The sequence below is a fragment of the Gymnoscopelus microlampas genome, assembly GCF_963454915.1.
Source record: "Gymnoscopelus microlampas genome assembly, chromosome: 8".
In the NCBI taxonomy this organism is placed as follows: Eukaryota; Metazoa; Chordata; class Actinopteri; order Myctophiformes; family Myctophidae; genus Gymnoscopelus; species Gymnoscopelus microlampas.
The window spans coordinates 13,965,855-13,983,202 of NC_139945.1; the positions used below are offsets into that span (position 1 = coordinate 13,965,855).

General features: G+C 42.4%; 1 protein-coding gene across 1 annotated transcript in view; it reads right to left on the minus strand.

The window, feature by feature from the left end:
- tenm4 (teneurin transmembrane protein 4) overlaps positions 1-17,348 on the minus strand; it is a 359,498-nt gene that overhangs the window by 214,208 nt on the left and 127,942 nt on the right. Inside the window, 1 exon segment of the mRNA XM_084064566.1 lies at positions 11,422-11,488. Coding sequence (XP_083920692.1) covers positions 11,422-11,488 — 67 coding nt within the window.

A 17,348-nucleotide genomic window follows, 5' to 3' on the forward strand; every position in this document is an offset into this window, starting at 1 on the left:
AAGGTGTGCCTGTGTTGTGAAAAATAGGCGCCGGGCGCGAGGTATAAAAGAGCAACCGTAGTGCTTGATGACCTCCCTGTTGCTCTGTAATGTTCCTCATCCCTGAAGCTATTAAGGAGGTAAATGCTAATTAGACAGCTTAGAAATAGTCGGAGAAATACTTCAGGAGGAAAAATGCGTAAGCGGCGCGGTAACATATTAATTGTTCGGTAAACAAAATCCTTCATACTCTCTGTGGTAATCAGAACAGCTAACAGGAACACCTTTGTTTTTGTTTTTTTGTTCAAGGATGTCCGTCCATCAGTAATGCATTATAAGGGTATTTATATAGACTGAAAAGTACATTAATGTGTCAAGTCTGTATGCATGCCATACATCAACAGGTAGAAGGCAACTGTAATGGAAATGGCTGCACATAACGCCACGCTCAAACAAATAGAGTACATTTTAATATCACAACGTGTCCTTGTATCTCCACATTTCATCTCTTTTTTTTCCCGCAATCAATGTCCTATTTTATACTAAGTCGTACAGTATATGAAAGTGTCGCGCAAAAGTCGTCTACAAGCTCACATGTCGCAAAGTGAAAATATTTTTGCAAATTAGGCATGCCAGGTTAAAGGTGGTTAAAGGCAGGGTAAGTGATATTTTTTGGTTAAAACAAAAAGTATTTTGTTAAAAGGTTAAAGCACTATATTCTGATAGTAATCATTGCTATAGAGTGTTTGTTCAGTAACAGGAGTCTCCCCGTCTCTCCAGCTCTTTAATAAATAGAAAATACATTTTCCGGTAGGTCTCAAAATGTCAGCCTATCAGGAGAAAGTACCCATTTTAAGCTTTTTTTTATAGTGTTCCAGTTCCAATTTTGCCTGCTCATTTCTTTGTGTAATCACTTCCAATTTCACTTGTTTAATCTATATCCTGATTGAGTTCTCTATCCTGATTGGATAACATTGGAAATGAAACTGAAACTGAAACGAAAATGCATTTTCTGTTTTATAAAGAGCTGGAGAGACAAGGAGACTCCATTTACTGAACAAACACTAAATAGCAATGAGTACTATCAGAATATAGAGCTATTTTAACCAAAGAAAATCCCTTACCCTGCCTTTAAGTGTGTCTGTGGGGTTTATAATTATATAACCAATGGAAAGTACTAACAAGCACGTGTGACTAAATAATAACTACATTGGATCCATTGGAACACAGGTTCTTTTTTTTGTTTTAATTTCCTGTAAAGTAACGTTTTTTGACATACTGTGCAAGGTTTCTGCGGGTAGAAACCTCTCCAAAAGAAACAAAAGTAGCAGATCTACAAGCTCAAAACACGGCGCGAACAAGCTTGTGGATCTGCTACTTTTGATGACGTGTGTGTGACGCTGTAGTATGATCAAGTAGGGCGTTAATTGACGCAAAAACACAAAAAGTTAAAATAAATAAGAGGTTTCTGACCGACAGCAACGATATTAAATGACACGACACTTCGTCTTGTCATTTAAACAGTGTCATATTTTGCTATTTGCTCTCATACCAAGCAACTTAAAGGTGATTTATCCTTTGTTTCGTGCGGAAATAGCAGATGTACAAGCTCTACAATTGTAGATAAAGCTATTTCCAGTGCGCCAACAAGCCACACCACCGAGTATAAATCAGGGCATTACAGTGAGGAAGCAGGTAAAGGGTTCAGTCAGTGTTATATGCTCAAGGACACGGGATATAATGGCTGCGGTGGGGATTGAACCCGGGACCTTTCTCCGTTATGAGACTGTCACTCTAACTGCCATCTGTCCCCATTTTTTTTTATTTCCCTCACAGCTTAACCCATTAAGACCGGGAACGCATCCGTGTAACCACGTTAACCATTATTTTATACTTTGGCTACTCAAAAATAGCAGATCTACAAGCTCATAGCGCGGCACCGAGTGCCGCGCTACGAGCTTGTAGATCTGCTATTTTTGAAAAATCGTGAAAATTTATGAAAATCTTTGACTATATATATATATTTTTAAAGCGAACATTTTTAACTCAAATATTTTGGGGGGGGGGGGTCCCTGGAACAACATATTTTGAGATGGGGGGTCCGCGGCCTCAAACATTAGTTATTAGTTTGAGAAGCACTGATTATAGCAACATAAGACTTTTCCAAAAACTGTTAGGATTTAGAAGACATTTTGTAGAATCCCCCAGAAGCAAAGATTTGAGTTAAAAATGTTACCTTTAAAATATATATATATTCAAAGATTTGCACACATTTTCAAGACTTTAAAAGAAACTGCAGATTCACAAGCTCATAGCTCGGCATAGAGCGGCACTCTGTGCTATGTAGCTAGCTATGTAGCTACATGTAGCTAGCTATGTAGCTACATGAAGCTATGTAGCTAGCTATGTAGCTATGTAGCTATGTAGCTAGCTATGTAGCTATGTAGCTACATAGCTAGCTATGTAGCTAGCTATGTAGCTACGTAGCTACATGTAGCTATGTAGCTACATGTAGCTATGAATGTAGCTATATAGCTTGTAGATCTGCTTTTTTTGAATAGCCCAAAGAAATCTTAGAATGACACAGATGCGTTCCCGGATTGAATGGGTTAATGTGTGTCTCATAATACCATAACTGCAAGCAAATAGGCAGGCCCTGTCTCCCTACTGTCCATGTCTCTAGTTATGTTTAATAAAACAGCACAGCGCAGATTCCATTTTAGCTCGTGAGTCTCCCAGGGAATATGAGCAGCACACATTTATAAACCATCCTCACACCCCACTGTAATAGGCTATAATAAAGATCTAAAAGCTGGCGCTAGAGACTGAGAAACTGTTTAAAAATAAATAAAACATTATTAAATATTATTCATTGGTGAGGTGACTGTAATTGGTTGTAGACACAGCACTGTATAATTTGTCTTTTTGCGGTGAGGTGTGACCTTTTGTGTTTCATCAGCAGATATTACACACCTTAAGCGTTCCGTGTCAAACCGGAATCTGACAAACTATTTAATGTTGCATTGTTTTTTGTATACTTCAGGGAAATGTGTGAAAACAAATAAATAAAATGTACAAAGAAAACCTGCATACTAAAGCTATTAGCACAGCCACAGACTGCCCTCGAATGCACGTAGAGCAGGATACTACCGAGGTCAAGTGCTGTGAATACTCAAGCATCCTTTTCATAAAGCATTATGATAAGCATATGAGCAATCAGTGGCGGGAAAAGTACTCACAATATTTACTTAAGTAAAAGTATTAATACTGCAATTTAGAAATACTTACAAGGCAAGGTCAAAGTCCTTGGAAAATAGACGATCTACAAGCTCACAACGCATCGCGAAGCGACACGTTGTGAGCTGGTAGATCGGCTATTTTCAAATTGCCAAAGTATATATAGGTCTGAAGTGGTTTTGTAATAACAATCAAAATCTACAAAGTAACAAGTAACAAAAGTTTTCAAATTGTAGTGGAGTAAAAGTACAATATTTGCCTTTTAGATGTAGAGGAGTAGAGTAAAAGTATTGGAAATTGGAAATACTCAAGTAAAGTACAGTACACATACCTTGTACTTAAGTACAGTACTTGAGAGCATGTACTTAGTTACGCGCTTTGAGCTTGTAATTCAACTATTTCCGGCTAGTATAGCATAGCGCTTAACACTGCAGAGAAAACGCAGCACAAAGCACAGCAAGTACCACAATACAATAAACCAGAGAGCTACCTCTGTCTTATGATTTACTCTCCCTTCTTCCCTGCCATCCCTTCAAGTTGACGCCTGCCCTTGTCCGCCCAACGGTCCTTCAAGCGCCGGAAGGGAAGTGGAAAGTTTTATTTTCGCGGAGATGGAACAGCAGGACAAGGAAAAACGAATGGTCCTTGAGACAAAGAGCACGGCGATGCCACCCTTAACAGATGTGGTGATTCAGCAACAATTATTCACTACTATCCAAAGGACAGGAGAAATAAATGGTTCTCTATTGACCTGCTTTGCACAAACGCAATTGGCAAGAAAGGGAGATTCATTTGTTATCAGAGGCAGAGAAAAAGGGGGACTTTGCTACAATGGCCCCCGACGTTCACATGGCATTCAAAGGGAGGGGGACTAAAGATATCCATTCAGTCTGGGAATGTGGGATTTTCATTTTTCTTTCCAACAGATGTACGCACTTCTTAAGCCCAGCTGACGCTTGCTGTGAGAGATGTAATTAAAGCAAATCCACTTCATTAGTCGGGAACTCCACCCACACACCTCCACACACACACACACACACGCACACGCACGCACACACGCACACACACACACACACAGACACGCACACACACACACACACACACACACACACACACACGCACGCGCGCGCACAACACACGCACAACACACCCACCCACCCACCCGCACACGCACACGCACACGCACACACGGATGAGCAAATTGTACTGCAGTCTCATTTTTACAGCAGCGTATAATGATAATATAATGCACTTCATTTGCATGGCTTTTCTATCGTGTTCAAAACACAGTTTTACAAAAGCACATTTGACCGTGATATAAAATGAACCATCAACCTCTTTTGTGGTCAATACAATAGGGGATCAATCAGTCTAAAAGGGGAGTATCTTCCTTTAACCCATTGAGACCTGAAGCCGATTCTACATGTCTCCTAAATCTCAACAGTATTCTGAAAAACGTATGTTTCTATATCAGTGGTGCTCAATCTTTTTCATGTCAAGGACCCCCAAAATTATATGTATTTGGCCGCAGACCCCCATCAAAATATCTTGTTCCAGGGACCCCCCAGAAGCAAAGATTTGAGTTAAAAATGTTCGCTTTAAAAATATATATATTCAAAGATTTGCACACATTTTCACAATTTTTCAAAAATAGCAGATCTACAAGCTCATAGCGCGGCACTCGGTGCCGCGCTATGAGCTTGTAGATCTGCTATTTTTGAATAGCCCAAAGTGTAAACTAATGCTTTTTAGCTCAAATCTAAAAATGACACAGTTCCAGGTCTTAATGGGTTAATCTAGCTAGTTGAATGTGGAAATGGAGGGGCCGACATGCTCAGAGCCATAACAGAAAATCATTGCTGTCGAGCAGAAACCTCTTATCTCCGTATTTTTCAGAGAAGATCTGCTACTTTTGATGGTTTTGAATTTGAATCCTGAAAAGTAACAGTTTTTGGACTGTATGAGGCTTCCACCCGACAGAGACGATATTATGCTTGGCAACACAAAAAGTTAAGTGTTTAATATCAACATGGCTCCATAGTCTAGTAAACAAGACCTCGGTTGCCAGAACAAGTCAAGCTGAGAACAAAGAAACTGCACCAAAGCTTCGAGTCTGGTGTCACTCGTCTCGGCTCCAATGCAAACCTTTGTTCTGTACACACTACAGCATTTAACCCATTGAGACCTGAAGCCGATTCTACATGTCTCCTAAATCTCAACAGTTTTCTGAAAAACCTATGTTTCTATATCAGTGGTGCTCAATCTTTTTCATGTCAAGGACCCCCAAAATTATATGTATTTGGCCGCGGACCACCATCAAAATATTTTGTTCCAGGGACCCCCCAGAAGCAAATATCTGAGTTAAAAATGTTTGCTTTAAAAATATATATATTCAGAAGATTTGCACACATTTTCACGATTTTTCAAAAATAGCAGATCTACAAGCTCGTAGCGCGGCACTCGGTGCCGCGCTATGAGCTTGTAGATCTGCTATTTTTGAATAGCCCAAAGTGTAAAATAATGCTTTTTAGCTGAAATCTAAAAATGACACAGTTCCAGGTCTTAATGGGTTAAACCGTGACGAAACACATTGAGTTCCATATCAATCTCATTTACAGTTATCCAAGTTCCAAACAGGGATATAAATCCTTCACTTCCCTTTAGAATTACATTTACCCCTTAATCAGGCGATAACGGCTGAAAAGGATTGCTCTGCTGTGGTTCTTTCAACAGGTGCTGCTGGTCTCAATGATTCTCAAACGTTTTCAGGTCAAGGACCCCCAAATTAATATGTATTTGGCCACAGACTACCATCTGAACATATTTTGTGCCAGGGAACCCTCATACATATAACGTGTTGTTAAAAATGTAATTTTTCTGTAAAGACTTTTTGAAAATAGCCGATCTACAAGCTTGTAGATCGGCTATTTTCAAATAACCGATGTAGTGCAGTAGGTTTAAATTGGTTAAACTGATTTTGATGCTATATTTAAAAAAAAAAAAACTATCTGGGGACCCCCTGGAACCCCCTCAGGGGACCCCTGGGGGCCCCCCGACCTGACTACTGTATACATCCATTCCAATGACCAGTGTTGGGCTATATTACTTAGGAGAGTAATATATTACTTATTACTTATTACTCCTTTGAAAAGTAATAATATTATATTACTTATTACTTGGAATCAAGAGTAATATATTACATATTACTTTATATTACTTTCCCCGCGCCCCCCGCAAAAGAAAAGACGTGTAGTTTTTAGCCTTTTAGAACGGAATCCAATTTAATGGAACAATAGAAAACAGTCAACAGTCTTTATCTTTTTAAGTATTTTGCTGCAACAAATTCCATATTTGGAATTGGAACAATAATTATCCTTACAGAAACAACATCAATCTGAACTGCACACACTGGCTGCAGCCTCTCAAAAACTGAAACAATAAAGTAAACTTTTTGAACATTTCTTAACCTTTTCAACATATCTTACACCAGTCAATATTAATTAGCCAAAGTGCAAGGGGGGAGGAGAGAGGAGAGGAGATATAGAGCAGTGGTTCTCAAACTTTTTCATGTCAAGGACCCCCAAATTGACACTTATTAGCCCGCGGACCCCCATTTCAAAAGATATGCCAGGGACCCCCATAAGAGAAGATTCTTTTACGGCTCTAGCAGTGATTCTCAACCATTTTAATTTCAAGGACCCCCAGTTTGACATGCATTAGGGCTACAGACCCCCATTTAATGGCATTTCTATCACTTTTGGACCGCAATTTTTATTGTAAAATCTATGTCAATTTAACTCTGCGAGAGTACAAATGGAACCAAATGGACCCTAACGGGTCTGAGAGTGTACAAATGGAACCAAATGGACGGACACACACACACACACACACACACACACACACACACACACACACACACACACACACACACACACACACACACACACACACACACACACACACACACACACACACACACAGCTGCCATTAATTAGTGATGTTGATTGCTATGTGGTCAAATGCGCATACAGGCTCAACGAGCCATCGTTAACCAGCTAGTGTTACACAGCTGACTGGCAATAATATGCGCATTTGTGTTGAAAACGCATCGCATCTGATCACTCTTATCTAATCCAAGGAAGTTGGAGCAACTCTCTAAAATGGTGTATTTTAGTTTGGCTGGTCATTTTGAGATGACAACAGCAACAAAGGTTAGTAGTAGACTTATATTTGAGATGTAAGATGATCAGCTATTATTCCAGTGGTCTATCTAAGATGTTTTACAACGTTGACGACCAGCACTCCTCCTGCGTGCGTCTCCCTCTATGAACGCCACGGGGCCACCGTGTGTGTGTGTGTGTGTGTGTGTGTGTGTGTGTGTGTGTGTGTGTGTGTGTGTGTGTGTGTGTGTGTGTGTGTGTGTGTGTGTGTGTGTGTGTGTGTGTGTGCGCGCGCGCGTGTGCGTGCGTGGAGAGCAGGAGGGCTGGAGAGCTCAGCCTGCAGATACAACACGTTACAGACAGACGAGAGAGACTTTTTTTTTTACCGAGGGAGAACACTTCTCCAACTGTGCGATGGGCTGGCTGCGTGCTAAAAAGAACTGATCTGCAAGCTAAGAATCATCTCTGTTGACGTAGGTTGATAGCTTGTAGATCTACTCTATTTTCACATGATGCGACAACTTGCCTCTACGTAGACGGAGAGAGAGTAGCCTACATATATTAAATGAATGAATGAGCAAAAAAATGACGCTCGTCATCAGTAACGAGTAACGAGGCCTTTTTTGACCGAGTAATATGGTATTATATTACTGTTTTGGCAGAATAATACCTTACTTTACTCGTTACTGGGAAAAGTAATAATATTACAGTAATATATTATTTTTAATTCGTTACTGCCCAACACTGCCAATGACTATGGTAGAACACATTTTTTCTTCCAGTTTATTACCGTATCCCTCTATAAATTCACAAAGTCTCTCTGTGCATGTGTGTGAGTGTATCTGTCCTTCATGCATCTCCATAACCTCCCGAACCGATCGACTTCAAACTCAGCACGCAAATCGCAGAGGACCCAAGGGAGTGTGTGGCGCATCGGCAGTTGTCCAGAACCGCCGATGCAACCGGTATTCCAACCTGTAGTACAGTTGGTACAGTGAAAAATATTGCCCAACCACGCCCGGCTTCCCTCCAGGGTTGCCAGATCTGCTTATTATAATTTCCCCGCAAGATTTTATTTGAAAATAGCCGATCTACAAGCTCACAACGCGTCGCGTTGTGAGCTTGTAGATCTGCTATTTTCAAATAGCTGATGTATGTGTTAAAGTGCTCATGTGGCCCATAGTCGCTTCTTTTGGGCTGGTTTTCCTAGGCATGGTTGCTTGTTTCTCTCACAGAATCTGGCAACACTGCTTCCCTCCCGTAATCATGGCCAATTGTGTTTGTTCTGGATGCCCGGCAAAGCCGGAGGCAGCGCAGTAGAGTCAAACAGGAAGTTTACTCCTGCGCCACCCGAGCAAACACATAACCAAACGAATGAATTCCTTATTTCACGCCAACCTGGCACTTACTTTGGTACAAAACAAAATGGTTGAACTTGTGATGACAACGTGGTATTACAGCAACAACAGAGAGTTGCTCTGGGTCATTTCTCGCTTGTAAGGGAGCAATACCTAGACCAGGAGTTGTAACCTATAGGTTTAATTTCTCCTTCTTTGACTCTGTCCTGCTGTTAATTGTCTCAATTTGAATGTGTTTCTGGGGGGGTAGACGAGACGAGACACACTTGACTAGGAGAGAGACTGGAAAAACAAGCCTAAGTGTTTCTTTGGCTCATCTTTCAAAAGAGAGAGATATTTCAGTTATCACACATATCACACCCTTGAATTCTTTTTTTCGCCAACACACTCGGCGAAGAGTCTCGACAGTCATCTGTGCATCACGATCACGATTAAAAATGAGCCTGCGAAAAAAAGGCGAACGCACGAAAACCCAGGTGGCGTTACAGCTGCTGGCGGCCTCGGAAACACGGGGGAAAGCCAGGGGCGCTAATTAAACTGTGAAAGCATAAATTAGCGCATTTTCTTCTCTTTTTTATGTAAAAAAAAAAACAATGATTACCTTATAGCTACAATACCGTACAGCTAGCAAAGCATTTGTGCGTTTAGGAGTAGAGTAAAGTAATTACTTTGTTTGGGAGTATAGTCACAAAGTGTATTTAAGCAAACAATGGAAGCTCAGTTAAGCTTCCCGCTGTGCCACGGGCACTGTGCTGTGTGAACGGTGACTGCTGCACTAGAGAGAGAAAACTAATGAGGTGTGTGTGTGTGTGTGTGTGTGTGTGTGTGTGTGTGTGTGTGTGTGTGTGTGTGTGTGTGTGTGTGTGCGTGTGCGTGTGCGTGTGCGTGTGTGCGTGTGCGTGTGCGTGTGTGTGTGTGTCCGTGCGCGTGCGTGCGTGCATCTTTGTGTACGACAAATACAATGACACCTTCAGAAGGCTTCTCACTTTAATCATAAAGCGTGGTCGCCATGAACTTTTTAATAAATCTCCGACATAATAGAGGATCAACGGAGGCGCTGCATCGCAGAAGCCCTCCGCGTGATACCCTATTAGATGAGCGCTACAGATGACTAACCTTTTGTGTTATTTTCTCAGCTATTTACCGACAAATCCAGGTTTACTGACTGAGTCACCATTTTCCTGCCGCATCTGGAGAGGGGGGGGGGGGGGGGGGGGGGGGGCTGGGTGTCTGTTTTGTGAGCAGATAAAAAAATCTGCAGCATAGACATAAGACGGTCACACCTGATGAGGTAAAGTGATATGACATGATGGCCCCGGACACCCCCGATCAAAGCGCTGAGGTGTGAGCTCTTCGATACAGAATTAATCAGAAGCCATCCAGTGGCCGGACAAATCATTAACCCATTAAGACCTGGAACTGTGTCATTTTAGATTTGAGCTAAAAAGCATTATTTTACACTTTGGGCTATTCAAAAATAGCAGATATACAAGCTCATAGCGCGGCACCGAGTGCCGCGCTACGAGCTTGTAGATCTGCTATTTTTGAAATTTGTGAAAATGTGTGCAAATCTTTGAATATATATTTTTTCAAAGCGAACATTTTGAACTCAAATCTTTGCTTCTGGGGGGTCCCTGGAACAACATATGTTGATGGGGGTCCGCGGCCAAATACATATAATTTTGGGGGTCCTTGACATGAAAAAGATTGAGCACCACTGATATAGAAACATATGTTTTTCAGAAAACTGTTGGGATTTAGGAGACATGTAGAATCGGCTTCAGGTCTCAATGGGTTAAATCCTGCTCACCGCCCCGACGGCTAATCACGGGGCCAAAATTTCCAGCTGAGTAGCGTTTGTCTATAAAAATACAAACAGAATCTGTCATGGAGGCAGTGGAGCTTGCACGTCGGGCTCACTTCTTTTCCGCTGATCCCCTAGCTCCTGCTGTGCTTCCTTCACCATTAGAAAAGTCTTGAAGGCATGGAGCCCTGCGGGAATAGGAGCTGTCTTCTCCAGGACTCATTTGAGAGGTAACAGGTACCACAAACAACACATGGAGGAGATAACGCGCACAGCCATCCACCGGCTCGCTCCATGGGAATAAGTTGCCAAGAGGAGAGGCGAAAAGAAACACCTCGTCTGATGAGGCAACAAGTCGAAGCTTTACGTTCCTCGCTGAGAGAGAGAGAGGAGAGGAAAAGTGTTGTCATGGAAGCAGGGAGTGCTTAACCCATTAAGACCTGGAACTGTGTCATTTTTAGATTTGAGCTATAAAAGCATTATTTTACACTTTGGGCTATTCAAAAATAGCAGATCTACAAGCTCGTAGCGCGGCACCGAGTGCCGCGCTACGAGCTTGTAGATCTGCTATTTTTGAAAAATCGTGAAAATGTGTGCAAATCTTTGAATATATATATTTTTAAAAGCGAACATTTTTAACTCAAATCTTTGCTTCTGGGGGGTCCCTGGAACAAAATATTTTGATGGGGGTCCGCGGGCCAAATACATATAATTTGGGGGTCCTTGACATGAAAAAGATTGAGCACCACTGATATAGAAACATACGTTTTTCAGAATACTGTTGAGATTTAGGAGACATGTAGAATCGGCTTCAGGTCTCAATGGGTTAAACTAGAGGTCTTCACGGGTAATTTGAGCTGCAATTGCATTCTAAAAACCATACCGTCTGTTCTCGCCATGCTGGGTGGCATGTGAGTGAGTGCTGATGTTGCTTAACATCTTTCTGCCGACTGAATTATTTGTATGGACACAAAGCACAAAATGACTTACTGCTGTACTTACACGTACTTTGGAATTATATCGGTATTGTATCGATGGCAACATCAGAGCTTCTTTGCTATGGCCCTTTATTCCATTCATGATGCCCCTAGAATGTCTATCTGGCGTCCGTTCAAAGTAGAATTTGTGAGTGGCTTTTTTTTTCCTTTTAAATAGCAATAGCAATATCAATTAAATAACAGCAGATCTACAAGATTGGCTATTTTCACTATTTTTGTGATTAAGTGCCTGAAATAAAGAGATCTCTGCTCTTCCTCGTATGTTACTATTCTGTACTATGTTGGGTGTGGCTGAGATTTTGTTACAGGGCACAGATGGTCCAATTTGCATGGTATCAGAATGCAAAATGAATTATGAATAGCCTCCATGCATGGACAAGCAGCTACTTGTTAACCCCAAAAAACAAGAGCACCAGCTAATATGCCAAAACATAAATTGGAATTGACTCTCGATATATGCCAGGGGGGGGGGAACAGGGTGCCCATGTGCTTCTCATTAAATTATTATTTAGCCTCAGATAGGTCCATCCCTCACAGTGTCTGGGGCTAAATTACATTCCGGGGTGACCTCTTTTAACTTCGTTTGCACCCTCCTTGCTGACACGGGAGATGATTAAGCGGTTCAAATGAAGCCTTATTTGAATTCTCGCACACAGCCATCATGTCCCCCCCCCCTCCCCCCCGCCCCCAAAGCCCTCTGGCCGTCTCACAGCATTCCTGCTTGGTCAGCTCAGCTGTGAGGAGTGGTGGTGGACGCGACTGTTGCAGGCCCTTGGTTTTTACACTAGGGAGTCAGCGGGATGCATCGAAAGGGGCCAGCGCCGGGGCCAGGCCCCATGCTGCTTTTGCATTAAGAGATGCTAATGCAGGGAGGTCGCAGCGTCTCAGATATATCCACAGCTCAGCGTGAGCGGCGAGCCCCCCCCCCCCACTCGGGCAGCCTCCCCGGGAAAACAGAGGGCCCTCTGAGAAGGCTGGGGGGGGCCCGAGCACGAAACACATGCTGCAACAAAAGCACTGCAGGCTTCAGTGAGCAAGAACTCGTCAGCCAGTATACAGAAACCTCGGTTCGGTGCTCTTTAAAGAACCAAACTGAGAGGAGAGGGGGTGGGGGAAAAAAAGGAAAATAATAATAATAAACACAGTCAGACACACATCTTGGGAAGATGTTAATGTGAATAACAACATGCAGTTAGACCTTCAACATCCGGCGGAACATTCTTTTAAGCCCCCGCTCGTGGGCTTGAAGAGCACCTTGGGCAAACGTAATCTGAGGTGATAAAAAAGCCACCTGTTTTCCAGTGCAACGGCCACACTGTGAGCCAATTATTTCAGGCAATACGTAGATCTCTCTATGATGTTTACTCTGCGGCGAAAAAAATGAAAGGAAATATTGCCCAGGCAGTCGTCTCGACTCAGAATTTCAATATTTCTTCAGTGACTGACCTGCGTGTCAGCCCAGGTAGGATTTGATATTCTAGTCGTCTTTACTATGCTGACTTTTGAATTAGCTTTTGTGCTGGTGTAATTCCCCCTGAATAACCTGAGACGCATACTAAACGCCAGATCTACATAATGTCCTGCGACTTTGGAGCCACAAAGCCTTTTATCAAACAGAAAACCCCGGCATCCACACACAAAATAGAAAGCATTAGCTTTCCTTTCCCCCCTGCCACATATATACCCCATAGACGCAATTTAGAGGATACAGTGTTGGCCACATGTTAGCCTGTGCTTTTATTATCCCTATACTATATAACCCTGGTCTATACCACAATGACCCTCATTGTGGCGAGTCACTTTGAGAAGCTTGTGGTGCAGAGCTGAGGGGAGGCCCCCCACCACTAAAACGTTTGCCTTCTTTATGTACTCGTGTTTTTAATGTACTTGAGAATGAACATTAAAGGTGGTATAAGCGATATTTTTGGGGGGTTAACCCATTAAGACCTGATGTTTTGTTTTTTGAAAAAAATATATTTTTTAAATGTTTCAAGATTTTTCAAAAATAGCAGATCTACAAGCTCATAGTGCGGCACTCGGTGCCACGCTATGAGCTTGTATATCTGCTATTTTTATAATCTAAAGTGACACAGATGCGTTCCAGGTCTTAATGGGTTAAAACATGCTAGGGTGTTCAGAAACAGCGATCTCGCCCATCTCTCCAGTTCTTTAGTAAACATACATTTTCAGGAGGAACACCAATTTCATCCAATCATGAGAGAGAACCCATTTATCATCTCCAATGTTATAGTGTTCCATTTGTGTGTGGCATTACTTATAATTCCACTTGATTATCTTGCAATCTGTATGCGTTCTCTCTCCTAATCAGATGCAATTTGTTCCGATTTGTATTTGTTTACTAAAGACCCGACGAGACGGGGAGACCCCCGTTAATGCACACTCTATAGCAATGATTACTCTCAGAATATAGTCACTCAGCACAACAAATCACTTACAGCACCTTTAAATGCACTTGGAATACATCAATAATGTATGTCCTTGGGTAGATTAAATAGTGTCACTGCTTTTGATTAGCCAGCAGGAAAGATGCTGTCGCAGAAAGCCACAAACTCCCATACACGCATCTATATACAGTAATCACACCTAATCAACCCCTACCCCATAATACCTCACCTGAATTCCACTAACCAGATCTAAGTGGCCATTTTGGACTGTGATAACGGCTTGAAATTGAAACTCACTCAGTCATCAAAGTCAAGGGGTTGCGGCAATGGAAGTATATTGTGCTGCTCGCCACCACGGAAGAATAAAATGATATTTGACACACGCTCACGCTCACACACGCACACGCAGACGCACACGCACACGCACACGCACACACATAAAAATGCAAGACATGCAGTTTGGAGTAAATGAAACCAGCAAGCCTTCAATGTTAACCCATTGAGACCTGAAGCCGATTCTACATGTCTCCTAAATCCCAACAGTTTTCTGAAAAACGTATGTTTCTGTATTAGTGGTGCTCAATCTTTTTCATGTCAAGGACCCCCAAAATGATATGAATTTGGCCGCGGACCCCCATCAAAATATTTTGTTCCAGGGACCCCCAGAAGCAAAGATTTGAGTTACAAATGTTCGCTTTAAAAGTATATATATTCAAAGATTTGCACACATTTTCTAGATTTTTCAAAAATAGCAGATCTACAAGCTCGTAGCGCGGCACTCGGTGCCGCGCTATGAGCTTGTATATCTGCTATTTTTGAATAGCCCAAAGTGTAAAATAATACTTTTTAGCTAAATCTAAAAATGACACAGTTCCAGGTCTTAATGGGTTAAGTCATTTGGATGCAATCCCGGAGAAGGCACGAGGAGGCGTGGAGCAAACTATGGCTCATTAGATGGTTTAAGTGAACAAAATAGCGGAGGTTCTCTTTCTTATTGTAATTGGCTGCTTACCGCCAAAGACCTTCAGCGATCACAACTAGTGAAAAATGCGAAAGCAGGATGGGAAAAAAAAAGACCAATTTGCATAATTTACTGCTTTATTTACACGCAACTGCAACAGGGTAAAAGTCCCTCGGTGTTGAGGAGGACAACGACGACAGCGCCTGGAGCCGGGCACTACGTATATGACACGCGAAAAATGAGCTGCAGAGAAGGTTACAGCCACAGAGCAGCATGCTACATCCTGCTACATTAAAGAAATGTCACACAGCCTTAAGTTGTCTTGTGGAAGCAAGCGGGGCAAGGGGTGGGAGGGAGGGGGTGGGGGGGGTGCGTTCCAATCTTCAATCCTCTCCTACCCCTCACTGACAGCCCCCGAGCCAGACCCTAAACGCTGTACCTACTGTATGCAAATCACAGGCATTGTTAAAAGACAAATCTGCTGCAGTAAAGATGCCCCCTCCACACCCACACACCCACCCACACACACACACACACACACACACACACACACACACACACACACACACACACACACACACACACACACACACACCCACACACACACATAGCCGTGTGACTGCCGGGGCGACCGGCAGTCTTGCTGCGGTAGGAATTAGGGGGAGATTTGCGGGTGGGCTTAATAACTCATTCAGTGGGCTTTCTGAGGCAGTTCAAGACAGCCACGGCACTTTGGAGTTTGATGTAATTCCAGCCTGTGGGCAGGCTGCCTCGTGAAACCCAATCAATTATTTAGGACGTTTTATTTCACGTCACGGTCCGGTGGTGCCGGCGGGAGACGAGAAAGGAGCCGCTTCGGACTCTAAAACGCTAGTTTCGCAAAGTGCGGTCCGGGGTCCACCGGGGGTCCTTGACGGGGTTCCCCAGCAAAATGAGGAACTGTTTAAACACAGCTTAGAAATCCTGACTAATCTTCTGTTATGGGGGTCCCTGTCACAAAATCCTTTTGAATGGGGGTCTGCGGCCGGCCAAATACATACATTTGGGGGTCCTTGACATGAATGTTGGAGAACCACTGGGCTAAAAGACATACTGTACACTATAGTGTTTTCAAATGCATACTGTATATATATGTTTAAAAAACACACACACACACACACACACACACACACACACACACACACACACACACACACACACACACACACACACACACACACACACACACACACACACACACACACACACACACACACACATGTTGAGCATGCATATTCATTACTCATGGGAGAAACACAACATGAATCCAGTGTTTGAATGACATCATGTTGGTATATTATTAAAAAAAGAGAATATGCTACATGATACTCTTCCTAGGATCATGTGTTTTGACCGTAACAGTAAACATCAGGTTACCATCAGCTAGTTTTAATGATCCACACATTTCTCTGTGCCAGCATGCTGTAACGTGTGTGTGTGTGTGTGTGTGTGTGTGTGTGTGTGTGTGTGTGTGTGTGTGTGTGTGTGTGTGTGTGTGTGTGTGTGTGTGTGTGTGTGTGTGTGCGCGTGTGCGTGTGCGTGTGCGTGCGTGTGTGTTAGGGCTGGTAAATTAATATTCGAATTTCGAATATTCCTCGAATAGTGGGGAAATACGTATATTCGAAGAAAAAAAAAAAGTCATGTTTATTTGACAGGAACAATACAAAAAACAATGTATTATTGGATCCGAGCACTTGATACATTGTTTTTTGTATTGTCCCTGTCAAATAAACATAAACAAAATAAAAAAACGTTTATTTAAATAAAATAAAAAATGTAATAATAATAATAATAATAATAGTATTTGAATATATTTGAATATATTTGAATATATTCGAATATATTCGAATATATTCAAATATCTGCCAATTTTTAAGACCAATATTCGAATATCATTTCTGAGGAAAGTTACCAGCCCTTGTGTGTGTGTGCGCATACATGCATATACATTTCCCAGAAGGAAACGTATGCATGTATTCCGTGTGACCAGAAGCAGGGATGAGACATATCCCCACCGGCCAATAGAAATGAATGACCAGAGGGCCAGATATCATCCCCATGCAGCAGCAAATCCAGCCCTGAGTGGCAGCCTCTGAGAAGGGCAAGAGCCTGACATTTATTAATGGGAAATCACATCGGGATCATCCCAAACTAATCTCCCCTCCTCTGCAGCAGTGGGCTCTCTCTCTCTCTCTCTCTCTCTCTCTCTCGGGGGTTTAACTACTTCATCGGCTTCGCGAACAAGTGAGTCGAGAGCGCTGTCCAACTTTAGCTGCGTTAAGAAAAACAAAAATACCAAACCATGTTCTCTGCGAGATAAGCGACAAGTCTCGATAAAACTTCATGAAAGTCACTGCTGACACTCAGTGCTGCTTAAAAGGATTGTATTGCGCCTGGTGGTGTACGG